General features: G+C 38.3%; 1 protein-coding gene across 10 annotated transcripts in view; it reads right to left on the reverse strand.

The window, feature by feature from the left end:
- Nucleotides 1-19,733, reverse strand: part of UBR2 (ubiquitin protein ligase E3 component n-recognin 2) — a 155,177-nt gene extending 135,444 nt beyond the window's left edge. For 8 of the 10 annotated variants that reach the window (XR_008298606.1, XR_008298607.1, XM_027057738.2 and 5 more), the window contains exons 1-2: nucleotides 19,289-19,733; nucleotides 10,218-10,477 (exon numbers count right to left, since the gene is read on the reverse strand). Coding sequence is in view for 7 of the 10 variants with exons in the window: in XM_027057738.2 (XP_026913539.1) it covers nucleotides 10,218-10,477; nucleotides 19,289-19,366 (338 nt within the window). In the remaining 3 variants the exon portion in view is untranslated. Of the gene's footprint in view, nucleotides 1-10,217; nucleotides 10,478-19,288 lie in introns of those variants that run through there. The other 2 variants (XM_053222788.1, XM_027057740.2) reach the window with 2 other exon arrangements.
- Nucleotides 19,734-20,999: the final 1,266 nt, after the last annotated feature.

A 20,999-nucleotide genomic window follows, 5' to 3' on the forward strand; every position in this document is an offset into this window, starting at 1 on the left:
TAACTATTATCAAAAATGTACAATTAAGATTTGTGCCTTTTGAAATATACAAATTTTCCCTTAAAAAAAAAAAAAAACTCAATTGGGTACGAACAGGAAAATTCTGGTGATATAAATCTGATTTTCCTTCCCTGAAAGGATCAGCCCATAGTAATCTAGTCATAGTTCTATTTCCTAACATCTAGACAAAGGCATGCATATAAAGTTGATATTATATGCCAGGTACTCCTGTTTGATCCTGCAACAAACTGGTAACAGTAAATAAAAATGATCTCAAATCTGCAAACCAAGAATGTAAGACTCCTTTTAGACAACTACAGGAATCTCAATTACCTAGGAAATATCAACTGCCCTCTCCCTGTCATCTTCCAGGGCAGAGAGAGCAGTGCAGACAAGGGGATTTCCAACATACTGAAGCTCACAGTGACAACACACAGCACTGAAATTCTATTTCTAGCCATTTACCTTGAAAAATACTGAGACAGGAGCACCTGGGAGGCTCAGTTGGTTAAGTGTCTGACTCTTGATTTCGGCTCAGGTCACAATCTCACTGTTCGTGACTTTGAGCCCCATGTTGGGCTCTGTGCTGACAGCACAAAGCCTGCTTGGGGTTCTGTCTCCCTCTATCTCTGTCCCACCCCCACGTGCTATCTCTCTCTCAAAATAAATAAAAATAAACTTAAAAGAAAAATACTGAGACGTGTAAAAAGAGATGTGTACAAATATGTACAGAGTGTTTTTTGCACTCGAGTTTATTATAGGAAAAAGCCCTCGAAGTACCCATTTCTAATTTCACTAACGAAGCAATCAAATAAATTATGGCCTGAACTTACTATCAAAATACAGCAATTAAAAGAATGATGATTTATATATACTGTCAGAGAACGATCTCCAAGACAAATTGTTAAATGGAAAAAAAGCCACAACTGCAATATATACAGTATAATTTCATTCCTGTTGCATATCCATAATTAGAAATAACTAATATACATAATACATTATACATATATAACATGTATTATATATAAAATATGTATTTTATAGTATGTATAGTATATATATGTTATATATAACATATTATGTAAATATATGTTATATATAACATATATATGTGTAAGTTATATATGTAAATCATATATATGCTATAATATGTTATATATGAATACATTATACATAAATACGTATAACATATATTATGTATAATATATATGTTATATGTATATTGTCTATATATTTTAATTGTTTTAAATGTTTTATTTTTGGGGGAAAGAAAGAGTGAGAGTGGGGGAGGAGCAGACAGAGAGAGAGAGAGAGAGAGAGAGAGAGAGGGAGGGAGGGAGACACAGAATCTGAAGCAGGCTCCAGGCTCTGAGCTGTCAGCACAGAGCTTGATGCGAGGCTCGAACCTGCAAGATGTGAGATCATGACCTGAGCCAAAGTTGGACACTCAACCGACTGAGCCACCCAGGCACCCCTAATATATACATATTTTTTAATGTTTATTTATTTATTTTCAAGAGAGAGCACAAACGGTGGGGGGGGGGGGGGGAGAGAGACAGAGAGAGACAGAATCCGAAGTAGGCTTCAGGCTGAGTTGTCAACACAGAGCCTGACATGGGGCTCGAATTCACAAACCATGAGATCATGACCTGAGCCAAAGTTGGATGCTCAACCGACTGAGAGCCACCCAGGCACCCCAGAGGTAACTAAAAGTTTTTAAACTAACACAGCATTGATTTCAATCTCTGGAGTATTCACGTCAAAAATAAAGTTTTAAAATAGAACTCAGCTTTTTAAAAAGAGATCAAGTTTTCAAGTTTTTAAAAAAACCAAGAAACTAAACAAACTCTTCTTACTAGAAATGAGGTTCATTCTTCCACATTAGAGCTTTATATTTCCACACAGTATGTTTACCCCTCTGCTTGATGTATTACTCATGGCTCAGTAACTCATCTGAAGACTCAGTGTTTGGTTGAAAATTTTTTTACATATGTAAATATAGTTCTGCAAGTACTTTATTTATATAGATTACCTCATTTTATCATAACTACTCTGGGAGGAAGGAAAAACAACTCCATAGCCCTAAAAAATCATTGAAGAGACTTCTAATGTTCAGCCACAGAGTTTGCATCTCTTCCAGACACCCTGTTTTGAAGTTGGACAGAGAGGCCTTCTGATTAGTCCTGACTAAAGGGACAGGGGCAGGGTGGCTAATCCCAAGCTGGTGCAATTTCTTTGCTGGGCAAGACCCTCTGGCTCTACTCTTCCCTTGCTGTGCTGGACCCTAAAAAGCATGATGCTAAGTTTATGGAGATGTAACATGCTATTAAACAACTAACCAGAGCAGATCCCTCCATTCACTGCCCTCACTGATCTAAAAGGGTCACACAGTCTGAGTAATGTATTTTGGATAGTTAAAGTCTTCAAAAATGTAGGGTTGTTTATTAGTTTTAGCATAACTTCATCTGTCAAGACCAACAGAATCAGAGTTAAAAAAAAAAAAAGTTAAACCTGAGCAAAGCCATTTAATAGTTTACAGTAAAGCATCATAAGGTACTACCTGGAAACACATGCTAAGAATATTCCTGATGGGAGCATTAACTCCCAACCATAACCTTTGGTTATCTATAACATTCACGCAATAAGTTTTTAAATAGTTAAAAAAAATAAAATAAAATGTTGTGAGGGCTCATGGCTGACTCACTCAGATGAACATGAAACTCTCGATCTCGGGGTCATGAGTTTGAGTCCCATGCCAGGTGTAGAGATTACTTAAATAAATAAAAATCTAATAATAATAAAAAAGTTCTCAATTTAACTATACAAAGAAAACAATGGAATTAAACCTAACTTCTTTACATCTAACAGAAGCGTTAAACTCAAAATTTATACCACACTAAGTATTTCATATTCTACTAATATTTTATTTTTCTTAATGGTTATCAAATGGCAAAATAGAGTTATGATCAAAATCAGCACTAAGATTATTGCCTCTAAGAACAACCATCTCTATTTAGAAAGGAATAACAAGTGTTAAAATTTTTTTCTAATGTTTATTTATTTTTGAGAGAGAGTGCAGTGCAAGTGGGAAAGGGGCAGCGAGAGGGGGACTGAGGATCCACAGAGGCTCTGTCCTGACAGTGGCGAGCCCCAATGTGGGGCTCAAATCCACGAACTGTGAGATTATGACCGGAGCCAGAGTCAGACGCTCAAGTGACTGAGCCACCCAGGTGCCCCAACAAGTGTTAAATTTGACTATACTTTTCCTAATAGCTAACTAAGTACAGACAAATATCATAAATATTAGCCTACTGCTTCTTCTGACAAAAATAATTTATGACCTAGACAAGTTTAGAAATTATGAACCAGTAACTGCAGAAAAACCAACCTAAATCGCTTCACAAATCCCCTTCCTACGAACCACACATAAAAGACTCCTGAATATCATTTTTTCTAGTTTAAGAAAATCTCTATCCTATACACATAAACCACTTTTATCTCTCAAGGATCTAGTTTAGAAACTCACCTAGAATTCCAATAACTATATTTCATCTTTCCAAGTGATAGGCTCCATGTCATTTTACCAGGGCACTGGGTTTTCTAGGAATACATGAGACATGGGACTAACAAGGAGACGTTCATCCCCAGGACCCCAGCATGGCCATTTACTAAGAGTTTACCTTGTGCTAAAAATATTGGAAAGCAATACACAAAGGATCTCATTTACTTTCTCAACAACTGTGTAATTAAAGAATTTGGCTGGCTTTTGTCCTAGTTCCTGGGAGGGAACTCTAAATCCTTAGAATTTCCCCTGTGATAGGAGTATCTTTGTTATTATGCTGCCCCTCCCACCTGATAGTTTATTATACTAATGAATGACACAGAGTGGGGATTGGCTATTCCAGAAAGACAAACCATATGAATGGAGCGTTGGGGCTTTCAGCCACGTAATATTAGCCCTACCTCTGGGAAGGGAAGTGGAGCTGGACATTAAGACCTGTGGGCAATGATTTGGTTAGTCATGCCTACCTAATGAAACTCCAATAAAAATTCTGGGCACCAAGGCCTGGGTGAGATTCCCTGGTTGCCAATACTGTTTGTGTACTGTCATGCATTAATGTGCCAGGAAGATAATGTGCCCCTGAGGACAACAGAAGCTTTGCATTCAGAAATCTTGCCTATGTATCTCTTTGGCTGATTCTGATTTGTATCCTTTTGTTGTGATGAAACTTCAGTCTTAAGTACAGCATTTTCCTCAGTTCTAGGAGTTGTTCTAGTGAATTATGCACTCTAAAGTAGTCTGTGGAGACACCCAAAATTTGCAGCCAGCTGATCGGAATTGAGGGTGTCCCTGAGAATCTCTAAACTTGCAGTTGTATCTTGGATGGTCTTGTTGTGAAGGACAGAGCCTTTAACCTGGAGTGTGGCCAACTTCAGGTAACAGCAAAGTTTAGAAAGAGCTGTTAAGAGTGTGGTCCAAATTTAGGCCCTATAGGGCCCTTTATAGATTAAATTTTTCTCTCCCACCCCAGGCTACTTATCTGTCTATATGCAGGTCACCAGACGCTGCTTTCTTTCTTCCACAGTTCAGATAATTGGCCAATCTGCCTCCTCTTTCTGGCTGCCACATTCTAGCCTGTACTTTCTGGTTTCTTCTCCCTGTAAGGCTAGCTAGAAGATAGATTTTCCAAACTTTCCCAACACACACCCATTGTAGTTTCTGTTGTTTGTCCCTCATACTGATTCTCTTCCTCAAACTAGCACATCATCTCCTTTTCATTTCGTCTCCAGTTTTTACTGCTGGTCCAAAAAGAGAAATAAATGTATGCATCCTTTGACCTAGAAATTTTACTTTTAGGAATGTATCCTGTGGATCTACATCTATATATGCACAAAGACATACAAAGATATTCAGTGCAGTATTATTTATAATACTAGAAACAACCGAAATGTCTATTAATAGAAGGCTAGTAAATAAAGGATAGGATATTCATTCAATAATAATCAGCCATTAAAAACATAAGACAAAGTGAGCATGTTCTCTCTATATATAATATTATATAACAATTTTAAGGACAAATTTTAAATAAGATAAGCAAGGTGGAAACAGTTTATGTCATATTCTAGCATTTACTGAATAATATATAAATGCTTGCATCGGGAAGAATACACAGAAACTACTAGCAGTGATCACTTCTGGATAAGAAAACAGGGAAATTAAGGGATGGAGAAGGAAGGTTATTTTTCATGGCATACACTTTTGTACCTTTTGAAAGACACAGCCAAATGTATGTTTTGTGTCTATTATTACAAAAATTTTTTTCTAATGTTTATTTATTTTGAGAAAAAGGAGAGAGCAAGCAGGGGAGGGGCAGAGAGAGGGGGAGACACAATCCCAAGCAAGCTCTGCACCATAAGCGCAGAGCCCGATGCTGGGCTAGAACTCACAAACTGCAAGACCATGAACTGAGCTGAAATCAAGAGTTGGATGCTTAAATTCATTTCACTACAGTGTGACGGTTTAGGTTAATCTACTCATCCCAATTCTGGATATTCTAATTGTATAGTTAGAGGATGTATATGATCAATGAAAAGGAAGGCACCATCAGTAGGAGAACACCTCATGTGAGGAGAAAATTTTTACTTTGTTGACATCTAAAGAGAGTCAAGGGTATATTAAGGACAGAAACACAAAGAACAGCCTTAGCTATTGCTTTTTAGAAATTGACTTCAGGGCGCCTGGGTGGCTCAGCCAATTAAGTGTCCTACTTCTTGTGGGTTTGAGACCCACGTCAGGCTCTGTGCTGACAGCTCAGAGCCTAGAGCCTGGAGCCTGCTCCGGATTCTGTGTCTCCCTTTCTCTCTACCTGTCCCCTATTTGCACTCTGTCTCTGTCTCTCTCTCTCAAAAACAAATAAACATTAAAAAAAAAAAAAAAAAGACAGTAAGATACTTCTTACTTGATCTTCTGGTAATGGAAGATCCAGAACTCTTGACAATTTAATGAAGGCCTCCATATAAAGCATTCAAACCTGTACCTAACCTCTTCTCCTCTGGATGGACCCACACAGACATATATGAAATTCCTGGGACTAACAAAATTCCTGCATACTGTGCCTATGGTTAGAAGATTTAATGAGATGGCAATAAATTCATAAGAGAGATCAATGTGTTGTGTACATGTAGCAACCCTATTAATTAATTGGCTGGGTATAACTGAATATTTGCTGCCCTATTAATTAATTGGCTGGGTGTAACTGAATATTTGAAGTTAAAAATCTCGAGTGGGAAGGATTTTTTTGTACATAATCACGAATAACATCTCCCAAAGTAGCTGGCTTACGATAAACAGGATATTGCCACTGGACAGGTATGGAAATGGGCAAAAATTAGAAATACTCAAGCAATTTAACTCACATAGGAATAGCAAATTAATACCTTTAAAACTGTCCTCCGTACTTTGAACAACGTAATAGACATTTCCTCAACAAATATTTGCTGAGCATCTAATACGCATGAGACTTTTATAAGTGCCAAACATCTCCCATCAGGAAAGAGTACCTTACAGACTAGTCTAACCAAGAATAATGAGGGAGTAAAGGATTCAGGCCAAGTTTACAATACTGTCACCAAAAGCTCTGTCTCCAGCCCAAATATTTTTATTTAATATTCTTTGCCGTACTTTGTAGTACAGAAGACAGTACTGGAATGTAACTTGATTTTCTGCTTAGGAAACAAGAGCCTTACTGGGTAATTACTACTACTGCTAGTAGTAGTTCCCAGATTTCTGAGTTTCAGGGGCCAGTAGAATGACCACAAAAAGGGCTGGGTTTTTTTTTCCTAAAAATATGAAAAAGCAAAACTACCTGGTTCACTGCCTTCACTTCATATGCTAATATTTTAACAATAAAGGACATCTCTCAAAATTTAGGAACTGAACAAATTTAGTTGCAAGAGAAACAGAACATTTTTCCTATTTTTCCCCCCTCATTTTACTGAACATGAGTGAAAAATTTGTAACAGACCAATATATGAGAATCAGTGTAAAGTAAAATGAAAAGATCATGGAGTTAAGAGTCCAAGGGACCTGGTTTCAATTTTTATGACTGCAGGTTAAGTCACTTAACCACTCTGAGCTTCAGTTTCCTCAGGGATATTATCTCAGAAGTTTATGGAAGGATTAAACGTAACTTTACATGAAGTACTTGGCATTAAATCTGGCACCTAGAAGGTGTTCAACAAACATAAGCAACTTTCTTTGTTAAAATAAATATTGGGACTTTCACTTCCGGTTGTAACAGAACCAGACTCCTACTGTACACAACCACAAAACTATATGAATACATGAGGATCTCCCACTCAGGGTGTGAATTCCCACCTGTGGCACAATGAGCTAGAATCTAAGTGTTGCAGGAAGGTCCCACTGAGCTGAGACTAGATCAATGTTTGGAGCAGATAAAACAGCTAGCGGCCTTGAGTCAGGGTACCAGAGAGGGAATATGTGCAGATCAAGTAACCAGGAAGGGACAGAAGTGTATGTGGGGGTCACCTGTGGATGAGTTCTTGGCTAAGGGCTGGGCTGCACATGCAGAGTTTATTTACCAGACTTGTCTCCAAGGTTACCAGAGAATGGCCACTATGGAATCAAAAGTGGCACAGAGATACTTGAGGTCCAGTAAGCAGTGCTAGAGGACTGTGGAGTTTCAGTCAAGACAGACACCCAGCTGATTTAGCACAAGGGCCATGACCATGCATCTTTTTTTTTTTTTTAAGTTTATTTATTTTGAGAGAGAGAGCATGCATGCACGAGAGAGGGGGAAGGGCAGAGAAAGAGGGGGAGAGGTTCTGAACTGTTAGTGCAGAGCCCGATGCAGGGGCTCAAACTCACAGAACTGTGAGATCATGACCTGTGCCAAAATCAAGAGTCAGATGCTTAACCAACTGAGCCCCCATGACCATGCATCTTAAAGTAAGCCTTTTTCTTTTAGATCTGCCCTAACAACGGTGGGGGAAGGCCACCATAGCCCAGAATAGCATATGAAGCCCAAATGGGGGAAGGAGGGCAATTATGCAGAGCTGGATGGCAATGTCAACAGCAGCAAAAGAATGGTTGCATACAAGGAAGTGATCAAATAAGTAAATATATTTAGGATAATGAGAATCAGATTCATCAGAGAAGTTACAAATATGCAAAGGGAGAAAACGAGAGAAGCCTGTGGTATTGGATTGGAACTGGAGAGATTATTGTAAATGCCTGGTTTTCAATATTTCTTTCAGTATGTTATCTATAGACAGATATAAAATATAGATCCACTGAGAGGGCCTGGGATTAGTGACATACCAATAGCAACAAGCACACCTAGTATCTTATTTCTTAACACTAATCTCTACTAAAATGGAACCAGGCTCCTTAGAGAAATGATTACTTTCAGGTCTAGAGCAGAGGAAAGTCCAAGACGTGCCCTAAACATCTCTGATGGAACAAGGAATTGTTCAAAGAATGATGAGGACATGAAAATAACAAAGCCTGAAGGGACTCCCAAGAGTCAAAGCTAGAACTATTCGAGCACAGGTATAATGGGCCTCCATGCATACATACTGATATAAACAAATGAATAAATTGAATGTGTGATAGGGAACAGGATATTTAATAGCTTAGAGTACCTCCCCACAAAATACTTATTGATTATAAAGAGTAAAAGAGTAACTTCACAGTAGAGAAGTCTTGTAGACATCACCTTAATCAAGTGATCAAAACTAACATCACCATCTATCAAACAAATCAAAATCACATACCACTTGGTAAGGTATAATGAAAACATGTGAATTCTGTGATATTCCTGTGAAAGATGCAACCTGAGTCCAATCATAAAGTAAATCAGATAGACCAAATGGGCAGACATTTAAAAAATAACTGGCTGGTAATCTTCAAAAGTATCAAGATCATGGAAAAAAAACCCTGAGAAAACATTCCAGACTGAAAATGAAAAGATACAACATTCAAATACAAGTGTTGGAACTGGATCCCTTTGCTACAAAAGGACATTACTGGAACAAGTGCATCTCAGTTTCCTCATCTGTACATCATGAAGTAGATTTATTGCTTCCAATATCAATAGAGAACTCAAAGAAGTTTTTATAAAGACAAACAAAAAACTAGAACAGTATTTCAAAATATAAAAAGATCTCCATTGGTATTCTGACCATGCTTATAAAGAAAGACAACCATAGACATCTACAGTCCTTAACCAAAATTGAATTCATTAAATTTTAAGGAAAAAGTGTTAAGGAAAAAAATGTTACATAATGCCTCTATAAATTGTACAATCACACAATGCAATATTTAATCTAGCAATATCAGCTGATATGGACAGAAGTCAAGATTTTGTTAAACAGAGAAAGGAAAATTTAGCCCAGTATATATAACACATATTCCCTTTTGTATGTGTGGTTGCATATATGTGTAAGATAGCTATATATATGGGCCTGCATATGCAGAGGAAATTTCTGGAAGGATACATAGGAAACTGTTGACAACGACTAGTTCTGTGAAATAGGAATAGATGGTCTTAAAGGAAATAGGACACTTTCCTCTCCATCTTCTACTTGTACACTCAGTTCTCAACAAGAAATAACAAAAAAAAAAAAAAGGTAAAGTTATCCTTGGCAAGTAAGTACATAGAGCACCCAGATAATGGTTTCTAACTACCATTCCTACCTTAAATGAAACTCCTGGTAGAAATGGCTGATTCTACTTGTGGATCGGAGTTAAGTACAAAGTGAGCTGTAGACATCTTGTGCCAGAAAGCAAAGAAGTACTCAAAAACTAAGGCAGCAATGTGCAAAGGACGATGCTAGTGTGATAGGGATCCCACCGGCCAAATGTGAGATACCTTGAACATTATTAAGAGACACTGGAACTAAAGAAACTAACAAGAAAAGCAAAGAAGTTATTATTACAAGAGCCAGGGCAGCAGTTAATTACAGGGGAGGGAGAAAGCACACAGTGGTTTGCTGGAATGCTGATGATGTTCTATTTCTTGACCTGGAAAATAATTACATGAATATCTGTTTCATTATTAGTTAAGAGACCATACATATTTGTTGTGTCCACTTCTTAATATGTATGTATTTCCCTAATTTAAAAGAAAAAACATAAGGTTTCAGGGGAAAAAAGGTAAAAACAGGCTTTTAGAAAGAAAATTACAGTATGTTACCTGCAAGAGTATGTAGGTTCTCCTACTTTAAAAACACGACCACAAAGATGAGAAGGTTTGTTTGCTTGCTCAAGTTTTGGAAATCCAAACGCAGGATCTTCACCACAAAGGTACCATTCCATTGGTCCCAACAAAAGATGCTGTGCCAGCATGTCTTCCTTCTGTGGAAAAGGGTTGGGACCCCTGCAGTAGATTTTGGGTACATAGTGGGCTAAATGCTGGTACACTTCTCTAGTGAGGTCAGTTGCTTGCAGCCATTTCTTTAAAAAAGAAAAAAGAAAAAGTAGGTTTACACAATGTCAAACTGCTCATTTGAATAAACCCACTCTCTATTCTTTTAGGCACAAAAATAAGGATAAAAAGAGTCCTATAAATTATTTCGTTGGCATCACTCATAACTGTATACTCTTTCCAAAAAGGGCAAAATTCATTAGAACTTGATAAAAATGCCAAGTATTTCAGAATTCTACTTAGAGTAAAATGATCCCCTCTCCTCAAAATGACTCTTAAAGCAATCTTCTGTAGGCAGTTCACATGCAAATGACCACCACAGATCATCATGACACTAGCCATTGAGCCCATCTGACTTCCTTTCTACTGCTTTGCTCAAATGATATACTGATTGTCTTTTGAATTCTCTTGTCAGTTTGCTGATAGGAAGAGTATGCAGTGAACATGAATAGCCAATATGCCACTTACACTTCTCATTGATTAATAAACCAGTCTCATGAGTATCAGTCTACAAGAGGCTTTGTTCTATCAATTATGCCTTCTTTCCCTGATCAAACTCTCTATAAGCCCTTTTCCCTTCACTCTCCCTGATGGAAACAAACAAAAGCCACTTTTCTGTTCTAAACTTTTATGTCCAACTACCTGGATAATTATACTTAGATATCTAACAGATACTGTGATATCATGATTTATAGTAAGAAATATATATTTGGTCTTCTTCCCATTCCTGGCACAGAGCTCCTAAAATTTCTGAAATTTCCTAAGTGGTAAGTGATATAAAGATGAAAGGAGTATCTTTTATTATTCATAACAATCTCCTTCCAACCAAGCTAGAGCTGAGGTTAATGAAGTGACTTTTGGAAAACCCCTAAAGATGGACAGCTGGTTACCAGAGGGAACGAAACATGTGATAAGGTTGGAAATTACAGCTCCCACCCCCAAACTTGGGGAGGGGTGAGGGGCTGGAAGATGCACTAATCATTAATGGCCAATGATTTAATCAATTGCACTTATGTAATGAAGCCCCCATAACAAAATGTCTATATGTCGGGGTTCAAAGAGCTTCCGGGTTGGTGAACACTCATAAGTACTGGTGCATTCAGAGACAGCATGGTAGCTCTGTTCCCCTTCCCACATACCTTGCTCTACACATCTCTTCCATCTGCTATTCCTAAGCTACAGAATTTTACAATAAGCCAGTAATCTAGTAAATAAACCATTTCCCTAAGTACTGTGAGCCCTTCTAGCAAATTATTGAACTCGAAGGCAGGGTCATGGTAACCCTCGATTTGTAGCCAAGTCAGACAGAAGTTCTGGGCAACCTGAGGACCCACTGCTTGTGACTGGCAGCTTAAGTAGTGGGGGCAGTGTTGTGGAACTGAGCCCTTAACCTGTGGGATCTGATGCTAACTCCAGGTGCATAGTGTCAGAAGTGAATTGAATTGTAGGACACCCACTTGGTGTCTGTAGAGAATTAGGGAATGGCTAGGTATGGGGGGAAAAACTCACATTTGGTGACCAGAAGCATTGGTAAGTATAGAGAGAAACAGAAGAAACAGCTACTCCTGATTCAAACACCAACTCACTATGTCTAAAACTGAACTCATCATCTCCACTATCCTTTCTCAAAAACCGGCATTTTCCCCACTTCCCTATTTTACATACCAGCATCTACCTAAGCATCCACACCAGGAAAACCTGAAAATCCTCCTTTTTCCTCAACCTGACATCCAATTAATCATGTCTTGTCTACTAGGCTTCCTAAATAATCTGATGAATCCATCTCATTTCTTTATCTATCCATCTCCATAGGCACTACCTCTGCTACTCTATCCCAAAACCCCCACTCCCATCTTTCACCATTATTAATGCAAGAAGGTCCTGACTGGTCATTTCCACTAATCTTGCCCTTGTACAGTCCATTTTTCAGCCTCCCTACCAGCATGATTCTTGCAAAATGTCAATGAGATCATGTCATTCAGCTTCCCCTTGTATTTAGCATCCAGTCAATTCCCTCAACGTGGTTTATAAGGTCCTTTGTCTTGTATCATACTTGTTTCCTCCTCCTGACTTGTACTGCTTCTCTCTCTACTTTTCAGGCTACTTTCTACTCATTCTTCAGTTCTCAGTTTATGTTTCACTTTCTCTAAGATGCCTTTCTCAGCCCATTCCTCCCTCCCTCTGCCTTTCCCACTTCCCCTGGGTCTAACACATAACCTGGCTGCAGTGGGCATTTAGTAAAATCTGTTACCTGAATGACTATAAATATGTTTATACTACTTACTGTCCTATAACATTGACACTGCAGAAAGATGCTCTATGTAGCTTTAATGAAAGCAGAGATAAACTAGATCCAGGCCTGCAGTCTCTAAAAACCAAACCAAATAAGCCCTAGATAAGGCATCCTTCAAACTACCTCCTTTCTTTTCCCTTTGTGTTTCCTTACATCTTAAGTCTTTCCCCTATATTGTCATTTATCCCTGCCAATTCTGCAATGTTTCTTTGTCCCCCATGTTGCTTTGTGTAATTGCAACTTATTCTGGCTCTCAACCAGGTAAGCATTTAAAATCAGAATACATGAAAGCACTCACTTCTACAAAAATGCAGTTAACTGAACTGCTAACTCATAGGTCCAATGTTTACTTATGGATTACAACTAAAGTTCATGTACATCCTTGTTAAGAGTTTACATTCTAGTAAGGTCTAACACCATAAGACAACAGTATAAGGTCTTCGTTTTAACTATTACTTGTACAATCTTTACCCACTCCCTTCCCTCTAAAAATACATATAGATATTTTAAATATACATGAGGACATATATATTAACTTTCTAATCAACCGCATATTTTCATGTGTACTAAAAATGTAAAAACTTTGTTAGTAAGTTAAGGGATTGAATTGAAGCTTGTAACAGAACACAGTGGAAAAACTTTTCACCCCTAAAGTGAAACTATCTTTTCCAAATGTTACCAACTTAGTTGTGTTTGCTTTATGCAACTAAGAGACTAAATTACTCTTAAAACAACAGCGCAGGATTAAGGATTCTCTCTCTTTAGAAAAGTAACTTGAAATCAAAATTACACACACACACACACACACACACACACACACACACACACACACACACACAGAGTTCCTTAATTATAAAAAGGGCTAGTTAAAAAAAACAGTAGTCAATAGTAAAAGGCAAAGAGGCATCAACCAACAAGCAAACTTGAATCTAATTCTTTGAGCTAAAAAAAAACATTTTTTTTGTCATATCTAAGGGTAAATGTCTAGTTTTTCACCCATTATCAGAAACCCTATTTCAAAACATGAATGAAGATAATCCATTTGTCCTAAGCAATTTAGTGTTTATGGATAAAAAATTAAGCTTTATGATTCAAAGAATTTACTCCTATGATCCTAGGAAGTTATGTTTCAGGCAATTTTAATTTACAATTCATTTAAAGCTTTTATTTTAACAACAATTTTTGTTTTTCTTATGTTTTATGTTCCAATTTTTCTTTTCTTTTCTTTTCTTTTTTTACATTTTTTTAACGTTTATTCATTTTTGAGAGACGGAGAGAGAGCACAAGCAGAGCAGGGGCAGAGAGAGAGGGAGACACAAAATCTGAAGCAAACTCCAGGTTCAGAGCTGTCAGCACAGAGCCCCATGCGAGGCTCGAACTCACGGACGATGAGATCATGACCTAAGCCAAAGTCGGACGCTTAACCGACTGAGCCACCCAGGAGTCCCTATGTTCCTATTTTTCTTGAAGCCACTTTTGCAGGATTTTAATCCAGGGAGAATAAAAGGTGATACTTTCTAAAAGAAATTATGTGCTCTGTGGCTCCAACAACACTGATAGGTCAAATCTGTTCATAGATTTCTTCCTCCCTCCCTTCCTTCCTTTCTTAGGCTCCATGCCCAATGTGGGGCTTGAACTCATGACCCTCAGATTGAGAGCTGCATGCTCTATCAAATGAGACAGCCAGGCACCCCTCTATTTATAGATTTCTTGAACAAAAAATTCAGAAACTAATATCAGCTACTAAGAAAAAAAATCAGCAAATTTTATAGACTATGCTATTTTATATATTATATTATGTATGCTATTACATATTTATTAATATATAATACCATAATATTTACTATACAGTATATATAACATAATATACATTACTGTATATAATTTGTACTGATATTATATTACAAATTATTAGTAGAGCATTTCATCCTAAATACAGTTTATAATATATTATTATAAATTATTAAGAAGATATGCATATCTGGCTCAAGAAAAGCAGGCATATGCTCCAAATTTAAAACCACCTAACAGATTTGGGATCTATTATAAGCATTTTTAACTTCATTAAATTTAAACACTTAATATATAAAACAAGAGAATCACATAAGAATTCTATACCAGAAATGTTCAATTAGTGACTGGCAACAATATAGATTGAAAAAAAAAGTTATGAAAAACTGAACAGGAGGAAAAAATTTTTTGGCTGCCTTTCACAATAATGGCTCACATGTATCTCAGAAGAATGAAATCAGTAGCTTCTCTTATTAGCTCTAACTAACATAAGCTAACTGTAACTGTTTCCTCATCATGACCAACTATTGAGATTTGTAATTTGACGGCATGTTAATTTGTCCTTCAGACACTGTGGCTGTCAAACCAGTGTGCACAACAAATAAGCACTTATCTTATTAGAAGTCATCCATAAAGGAAGTGAAGAAACTGTCAACTCACTCCACTAAAGTAAACATGTTACGACAACGGACAACGACAACATTTCCAGGAGCTTTCCTTTTTTGAATGCTAAATTTAAGCCTTGGGATAAAGAGCAAGTGTAATAAACACAAAAATGAAAGACTCCCTAGAGGTTAGCCTTTTACTACAGCATCTGATTATTATTCTAGTCCCCAATTCAAATTGTATCCTTTATGGGTTGTAGGGGGATGGGCTAAATGGGTATGGGGCATTAAGGAATCTACTCCTGAAATCATTGTTGCACTATATGCTAACTTGGATGTAAATTAAAAAGTTAATTAATTGAAAAACGTTAAAATTTTTTTAAAAAATTATATCCTTTAACCATATTTGATTTTGTTTTCAAACAAGGATGATCAACATGTAAGTTAATTATAAAACAACAGTCTCATTAGTACCAAAATGAAGTTTTCAAGACTCTGTTAAGAAAAATCTTAAACGAATCTTAGAGTTCTAGAAATGAAGTAAAAGCATTCACAATCAAATACAGAAACTCAATAATAAAAGAGAAAAAAATCTAATTTAAAAATAGTTAAAAGGTCTGAATTGACACTTCCAAAGATGTACAGATGGCCAATAAGCTCATGAAAAGATATTCAGCACCTATAGTCATGAAGGAAATACAAATCAAAACTGCAATGAGATAGCACTTCACTATTGGAGAAATTCACTGGAACGCTCACATACTGCTGGTGAAAACGTAAAATGATGCAGTCATTTTGGAAAACAGTTCCCCAAAACATTAAGCATGGAATTACCATAGACCCCAGCAATTACATGCCTGGGTATATGCTCAAAAAAAACCAAAAACAAAAACAAAAACAAAAAAAAACAAAAACAAAAAACAAAAAAAGAAACGGATGTCCCCACAAAAATGCACACAAACGTTCACAGCAACACGATTCATAATATCCGAAAAATGGAAACAACCCAAATGTCATCAACCGATGATAAATAAAATATGGTATAGCCATACAATGGAATATCATTTGGCAATAAAACAAAATGGTGTGTTGATACATACTACAACAAGGACACACCCTGACAACATTTGCTAAGTGAAAGAAACTAGTCAAAAAGACAACATAGTGTTATTATTCCATTCATATGAAATTTCCAGACTAGGCAAATCTATGGAGACAGAATATAGGTAAGTAATTGTCTAGAGTTCAGGAGTTTAGGGGAAAACGGGAAGTGACTGCTAATAGGTATAGGATTTTTTGGGGGGTGATGAGAATGTTCTAAAATTATGGTGATACACAACTCTATGAATATACTAAAAACCAGTGAATTGAATTTACATATGTAAATTATATACAAAACTGTCAAAATTTTAAAGCAAAAAATATCCAATATAGACATAAAACTCTACATAAAACTTCTATAATGAGAAGGTCTATTCTACTTGGGGAAAAACAATATATATACTTCTTAAGTCACAATCACCCAATGGAGCACATTATAATAATATCTATGGAGCAAAAAATGTAGATAGATTAGACATACTAGAAAAATCAAAACTTGTGGAATCAATTCTACCAAGAAAAAGAGAAAACTGAGAAGAGAGGACTATTTTAATATCCTAAGCTTACAATTATCGAAAAGAGCACATAACTGCTTTTGTGAGGCAAGCTTGTTAGGATACATACCTTCCTCCTCATAACAGAAATGTAAAAAGCAGTATATAAATAAAGTGTGGGAAAGATGACACTAAGCTTATTAAGCTATTTTAAAATGGATGTGATCCCAGAAATTATCAGTAACAAAGGTCTAAAGGCTGAAATAGCTGCTCTGTTTACCCTCTCTAAAATTTGCTTTTAATCTGAGAAAGCTTTTTTAATTCATTTTAATTTGTGATGAAGGGCTGTGCTATAGACCAAGCTGAAAGAATAGTTTTAAGTGTTATGTGGTTTTAACAAATACAGATGATAAACCCCTCACAAAGTAAGGCCAGATTATATAGCTGGAAGAATCTTGTATTTTAATATTAGTTTAAAAATTTTTGATTTTATAATTAAAAAATTTTTTTTTAATGTTTTCATTTATTTTTGAGAGGGGAGGGGAAGAGAGAGGAGGAGACACAGAATCTGAAGCAGGGTCCAGGCTCTGAGCTGAGCACAGAGCCCGACGCGGGGCTCGAACTACAGACTGTGAGATCATGACCTCAGCTGAAGTCAGACGCCCAACTGACTGAGCCACCCAGGTGCCCCTTAATTTTATAATTTTAATTTTAATATCTTAGTAGTCTTCTTTTGGGAATTTTGTTGGCCTTTAGACCAAAAACTTTTTCATCTTATTGTTCAGAAAGCCATTTAAAAGTAAACAGAGCAAATGTAAAATGTAGCTCAGACCGGGATTGTCACAAACTCAAATTAAGTCCAAATTAATAAATTTCAATTGCTTTTCCCTTAATTTCTCCCACTATATCTGCTTGAGAATTTCAGTACACAGGAATTATTACATTGGTCTCTAGTACCAGTTTTAGAACTGGTTTCCACAACAAGTTGGAGAAACTCCAATCACTTGATAGCTTTTCAGGGTTGGAGAAACGCAATCACTTGCACTTTCAGAGCTGGAAAAATCTGGCACACAGCCTGTATCTCGGAGCCAAGCCACACAAAATTCAGTGGGAATAAAACAACAACAACAACAACAACAACAACAACAACAAAACTTTGAGGCAGACAACAAATGTAATGTCAATATGGATACTGACAGGACGACATTGGGAAGAGCTGTCACCTTGACTATTTTACTGCTTCCTTGTAACACTGTTCTCTTTGATAAATGAAAGGCAGATGGGGGCTGAAAATCCTTGGGTTGTTGCAATATTAAGCAGAAAGCAAATGAAAACAGAGCTAAACAAGTTGACTTGAAAAAAAATTCAACAGTCATCGTTCAACAATGTATCACTTTAAACTTTTCACCTCTACTCCTGTCATTGACTTCCACTCTTGACAATTCACACACAGTAACCCCTCACCACCAGCAGCCGCACGGTGCCCCACTAAAATTTTGCTCATAAAGATTATTAACATGTGTTCAAAGGTCACCCTCTCCCTAAAATCAGAGGCCTGAGAAGTGAGGCCTAGGTTGTTTTGGTCCATTCATAATCATCCTGGACGGTCTGTTCTAATGAGTGCTCCCTGTCCTTCTTGAGGAAAGATGCCACCAAGTTTACTAAAGTAATCATTTTACAACTCTGCAACTTACGCGAGCATATTTCTATGACGCTTTCATTACAGTACTGGGTTTGAACGGTTTACGTTTGGGGGTTAACTGCTCCCCACTGTGCAGTGACCAAACCTCACATTATTAGTTTCTATTTGTTGAAAGTTACTCTCTCAAAGTTATATAACATTTATTTTCCATCCAACTATGCCCAACTCCTAGAAAAATTATTTTTTTTAATCTCCCAGCCTCCACCACTGCTTTCTCACACTCAGTAAGATGCCCAGACGCTGCTTTCCGCACATTTACCAACGATGTGGACTGACCAAACCTGGGCAAAAACGTACTGACGAGGGAGGCGGGGGGGATACAGGGAAAACAGTGTCGTTTGCATCCTTTGGTGCCTAGGGTAGTCCCAGAAACAAAGTGAGGAACCGGTTAGGGTAGCATGTTCTGGTGGAGGAGGCAATGCTCCACTAATCTGAGGAAAAGGAATTAGGCAGATAAAGCAGGGCGATTACACCCCCAAATCAGGAAGCGTCTTCCTCTCCCCTCTGCCAAGAGCTGGCATAAAGGGCAAAGGCCCCTGTGCTGGGGACTTCTTGGGAGTGGAGGGGTAAGGAGGAATAATGCAAAGGCAGTCGGTTCTCCCAGGCAAAAAGGGAATGTAAAGGCGGCCAGCGGACAGAGCGGCTCCGCGGGCTATTTGAGGATAAAGAAGGAGGGCGAGGGGCAGGCTCGGTGGCCTCCCCGGGCCAGTGCCCACACGGCGAGTCCAGAGAGCCCCGCGAGGTCGTTACCCCAAGTCAGAGCTGGGCTGCTCCGAGATTTCCAGGAGTCAGTTCCTCCCCCCCGGGCGCGGCCTGCGAGGGCCGGACGTCCCCGCCCGGGTCCCAGCACTCACCCCTGCGGTCTCCTCAGCCGAACATTCCAGCAAACTCCGGTCGATGGCCTGCACCTCGGGCTCCAGCTCCGACGCCATCTTCCCTCCTCTTCCTCCCCAGAGCTGACGCCGCTACCGCCGCCCCGAGGGCCGCGGCCTCGCCACAGCCCCGGCTGCAGAGACTGCCACCCGGGTCCCAGGTAGTCGGTCCGGAGTCGTCCAAGCGGCCGCGGGTGAGGAAGAATAGTGGTGTGAGGTGAGCTGGATATGAGGGAAGACGGCCTCCTGCCCTCCCTCCCGGGCTCGGCGCCCAAGAGTCAAGTCACTGCCTCGTCCCTGCCCGGGAGAAGGACACAGAAAACCCAGGACCTGGCACTCTCGCTCGCTTCTACCGCGTCCGGCACCGGGAAAGGAGCAATAACACCCAAGAGAGGAAGCAGAGCAGTCTGGGAACTGTAGTCCTTTTTGACCGGACTGGGAAGCAGGTGGAACCCTTCTAGCGTGCCCCCCGAAGGCATTGTGGGAGTTGTAGTCCATCTTCTAACGAGAGCGTGGGCAAATGGCAGATAAGCAGGTGGGGCTTTCCTGTACAACTAGAATCCTGGGAAGAGACTAGCGGAAAGAAGCTCCCACCTGGGAAGAGGCAGAAGAGCACGTCATTGTGGGAACTGTAGTTTTATTCCCCCCAACTCCGTTTGTTCATGTTTGTATCCCCAGATCCTAGAACGGTGCCTGGCACGTGGTAGATGCGCAAGTACTTTTCAAAGCCTAGCATATGGTAGGCCGACAGATGGTCGCGAAAGAACGAAAGAATTACGTTTTATTCCTACAGTTCTATGACCCTGCCATTCAAAGTGCCTTCATCTTTTAGACTGTAACCGAGATGGACATTACCCAAATGTTTTGAGATTTTAAAATATATTTAAATATTGTTAAAGAAAACGTTTACAAGTAATTTAGTTATGACCACTTATCAAAATGTATTATAAATATTGCTGCAAAGGAAAAGGAGCCTACCAATTAAGTCTATCAAGATCCACTCTTGGGGTGCCTGGGTGGCTCAGTCGGTTAAGCCTCCAACTTCAGCTCAGGTCACGATCTGGCAGTTCGTGGGTTCAAGCCCCGCATCCGGCTCTGTGCTGACAGCTCAGAGTCTGGAGCCTGCTTCCAGTTCTGTGTCTCCCATTCCCTCTGCCCCACCCCCACTTGCCTCTCTGTCTGTCTCTCTCTCAAAAATAAATAAATATTTTAAAAAATTTTTAAATTTTTTAAAAGAAGATTTGCTCTTGTTATGGACATTTTATAAAAATAGATTAGGTACAAAAGAAAATTGTGTTTGATTAGAGGTAATTAGACTCTTGACTCACAGTTGGATGAGTAGGTTTCTTAGAACCAGTCTTCAGTTCCTTTAGAAGTTATCAGAAAATTTACACATTTTATCAGGCATGCTAATTTACTCCCAGAAGGAGATTGTGAATTGCATTAGGCAAAAAAAAAAAAAAAAAAAAAAAAAAAAAAAAAAAAAAGAAAGAAAGAAAAAACAAAAGAAAAAAAATCTGATCCAATCCAGGTCTGGACATGTTTTTGTTGTTGTTACTGTTTTTAAGAATAATATTAACCATGTGTTTTGTTTGTTTTGCCTCTTTTTAATCAGGAAATAAAAATCACCCATAATCTCATAGTTCAAATAAGTCTTTTATCACTTTTAGAAAGAAAAGTGATATAAGACTAG

Source organism: Acinonyx jubatus, chromosome B2 (assembly GCF_027475565.1).
Source record: "Acinonyx jubatus isolate Ajub_Pintada_27869175 chromosome B2, VMU_Ajub_asm_v1.0, whole genome shotgun sequence".
In the NCBI taxonomy this organism is placed as follows: Eukaryota; Metazoa; Chordata; class Mammalia; order Carnivora; family Felidae; genus Acinonyx; species Acinonyx jubatus.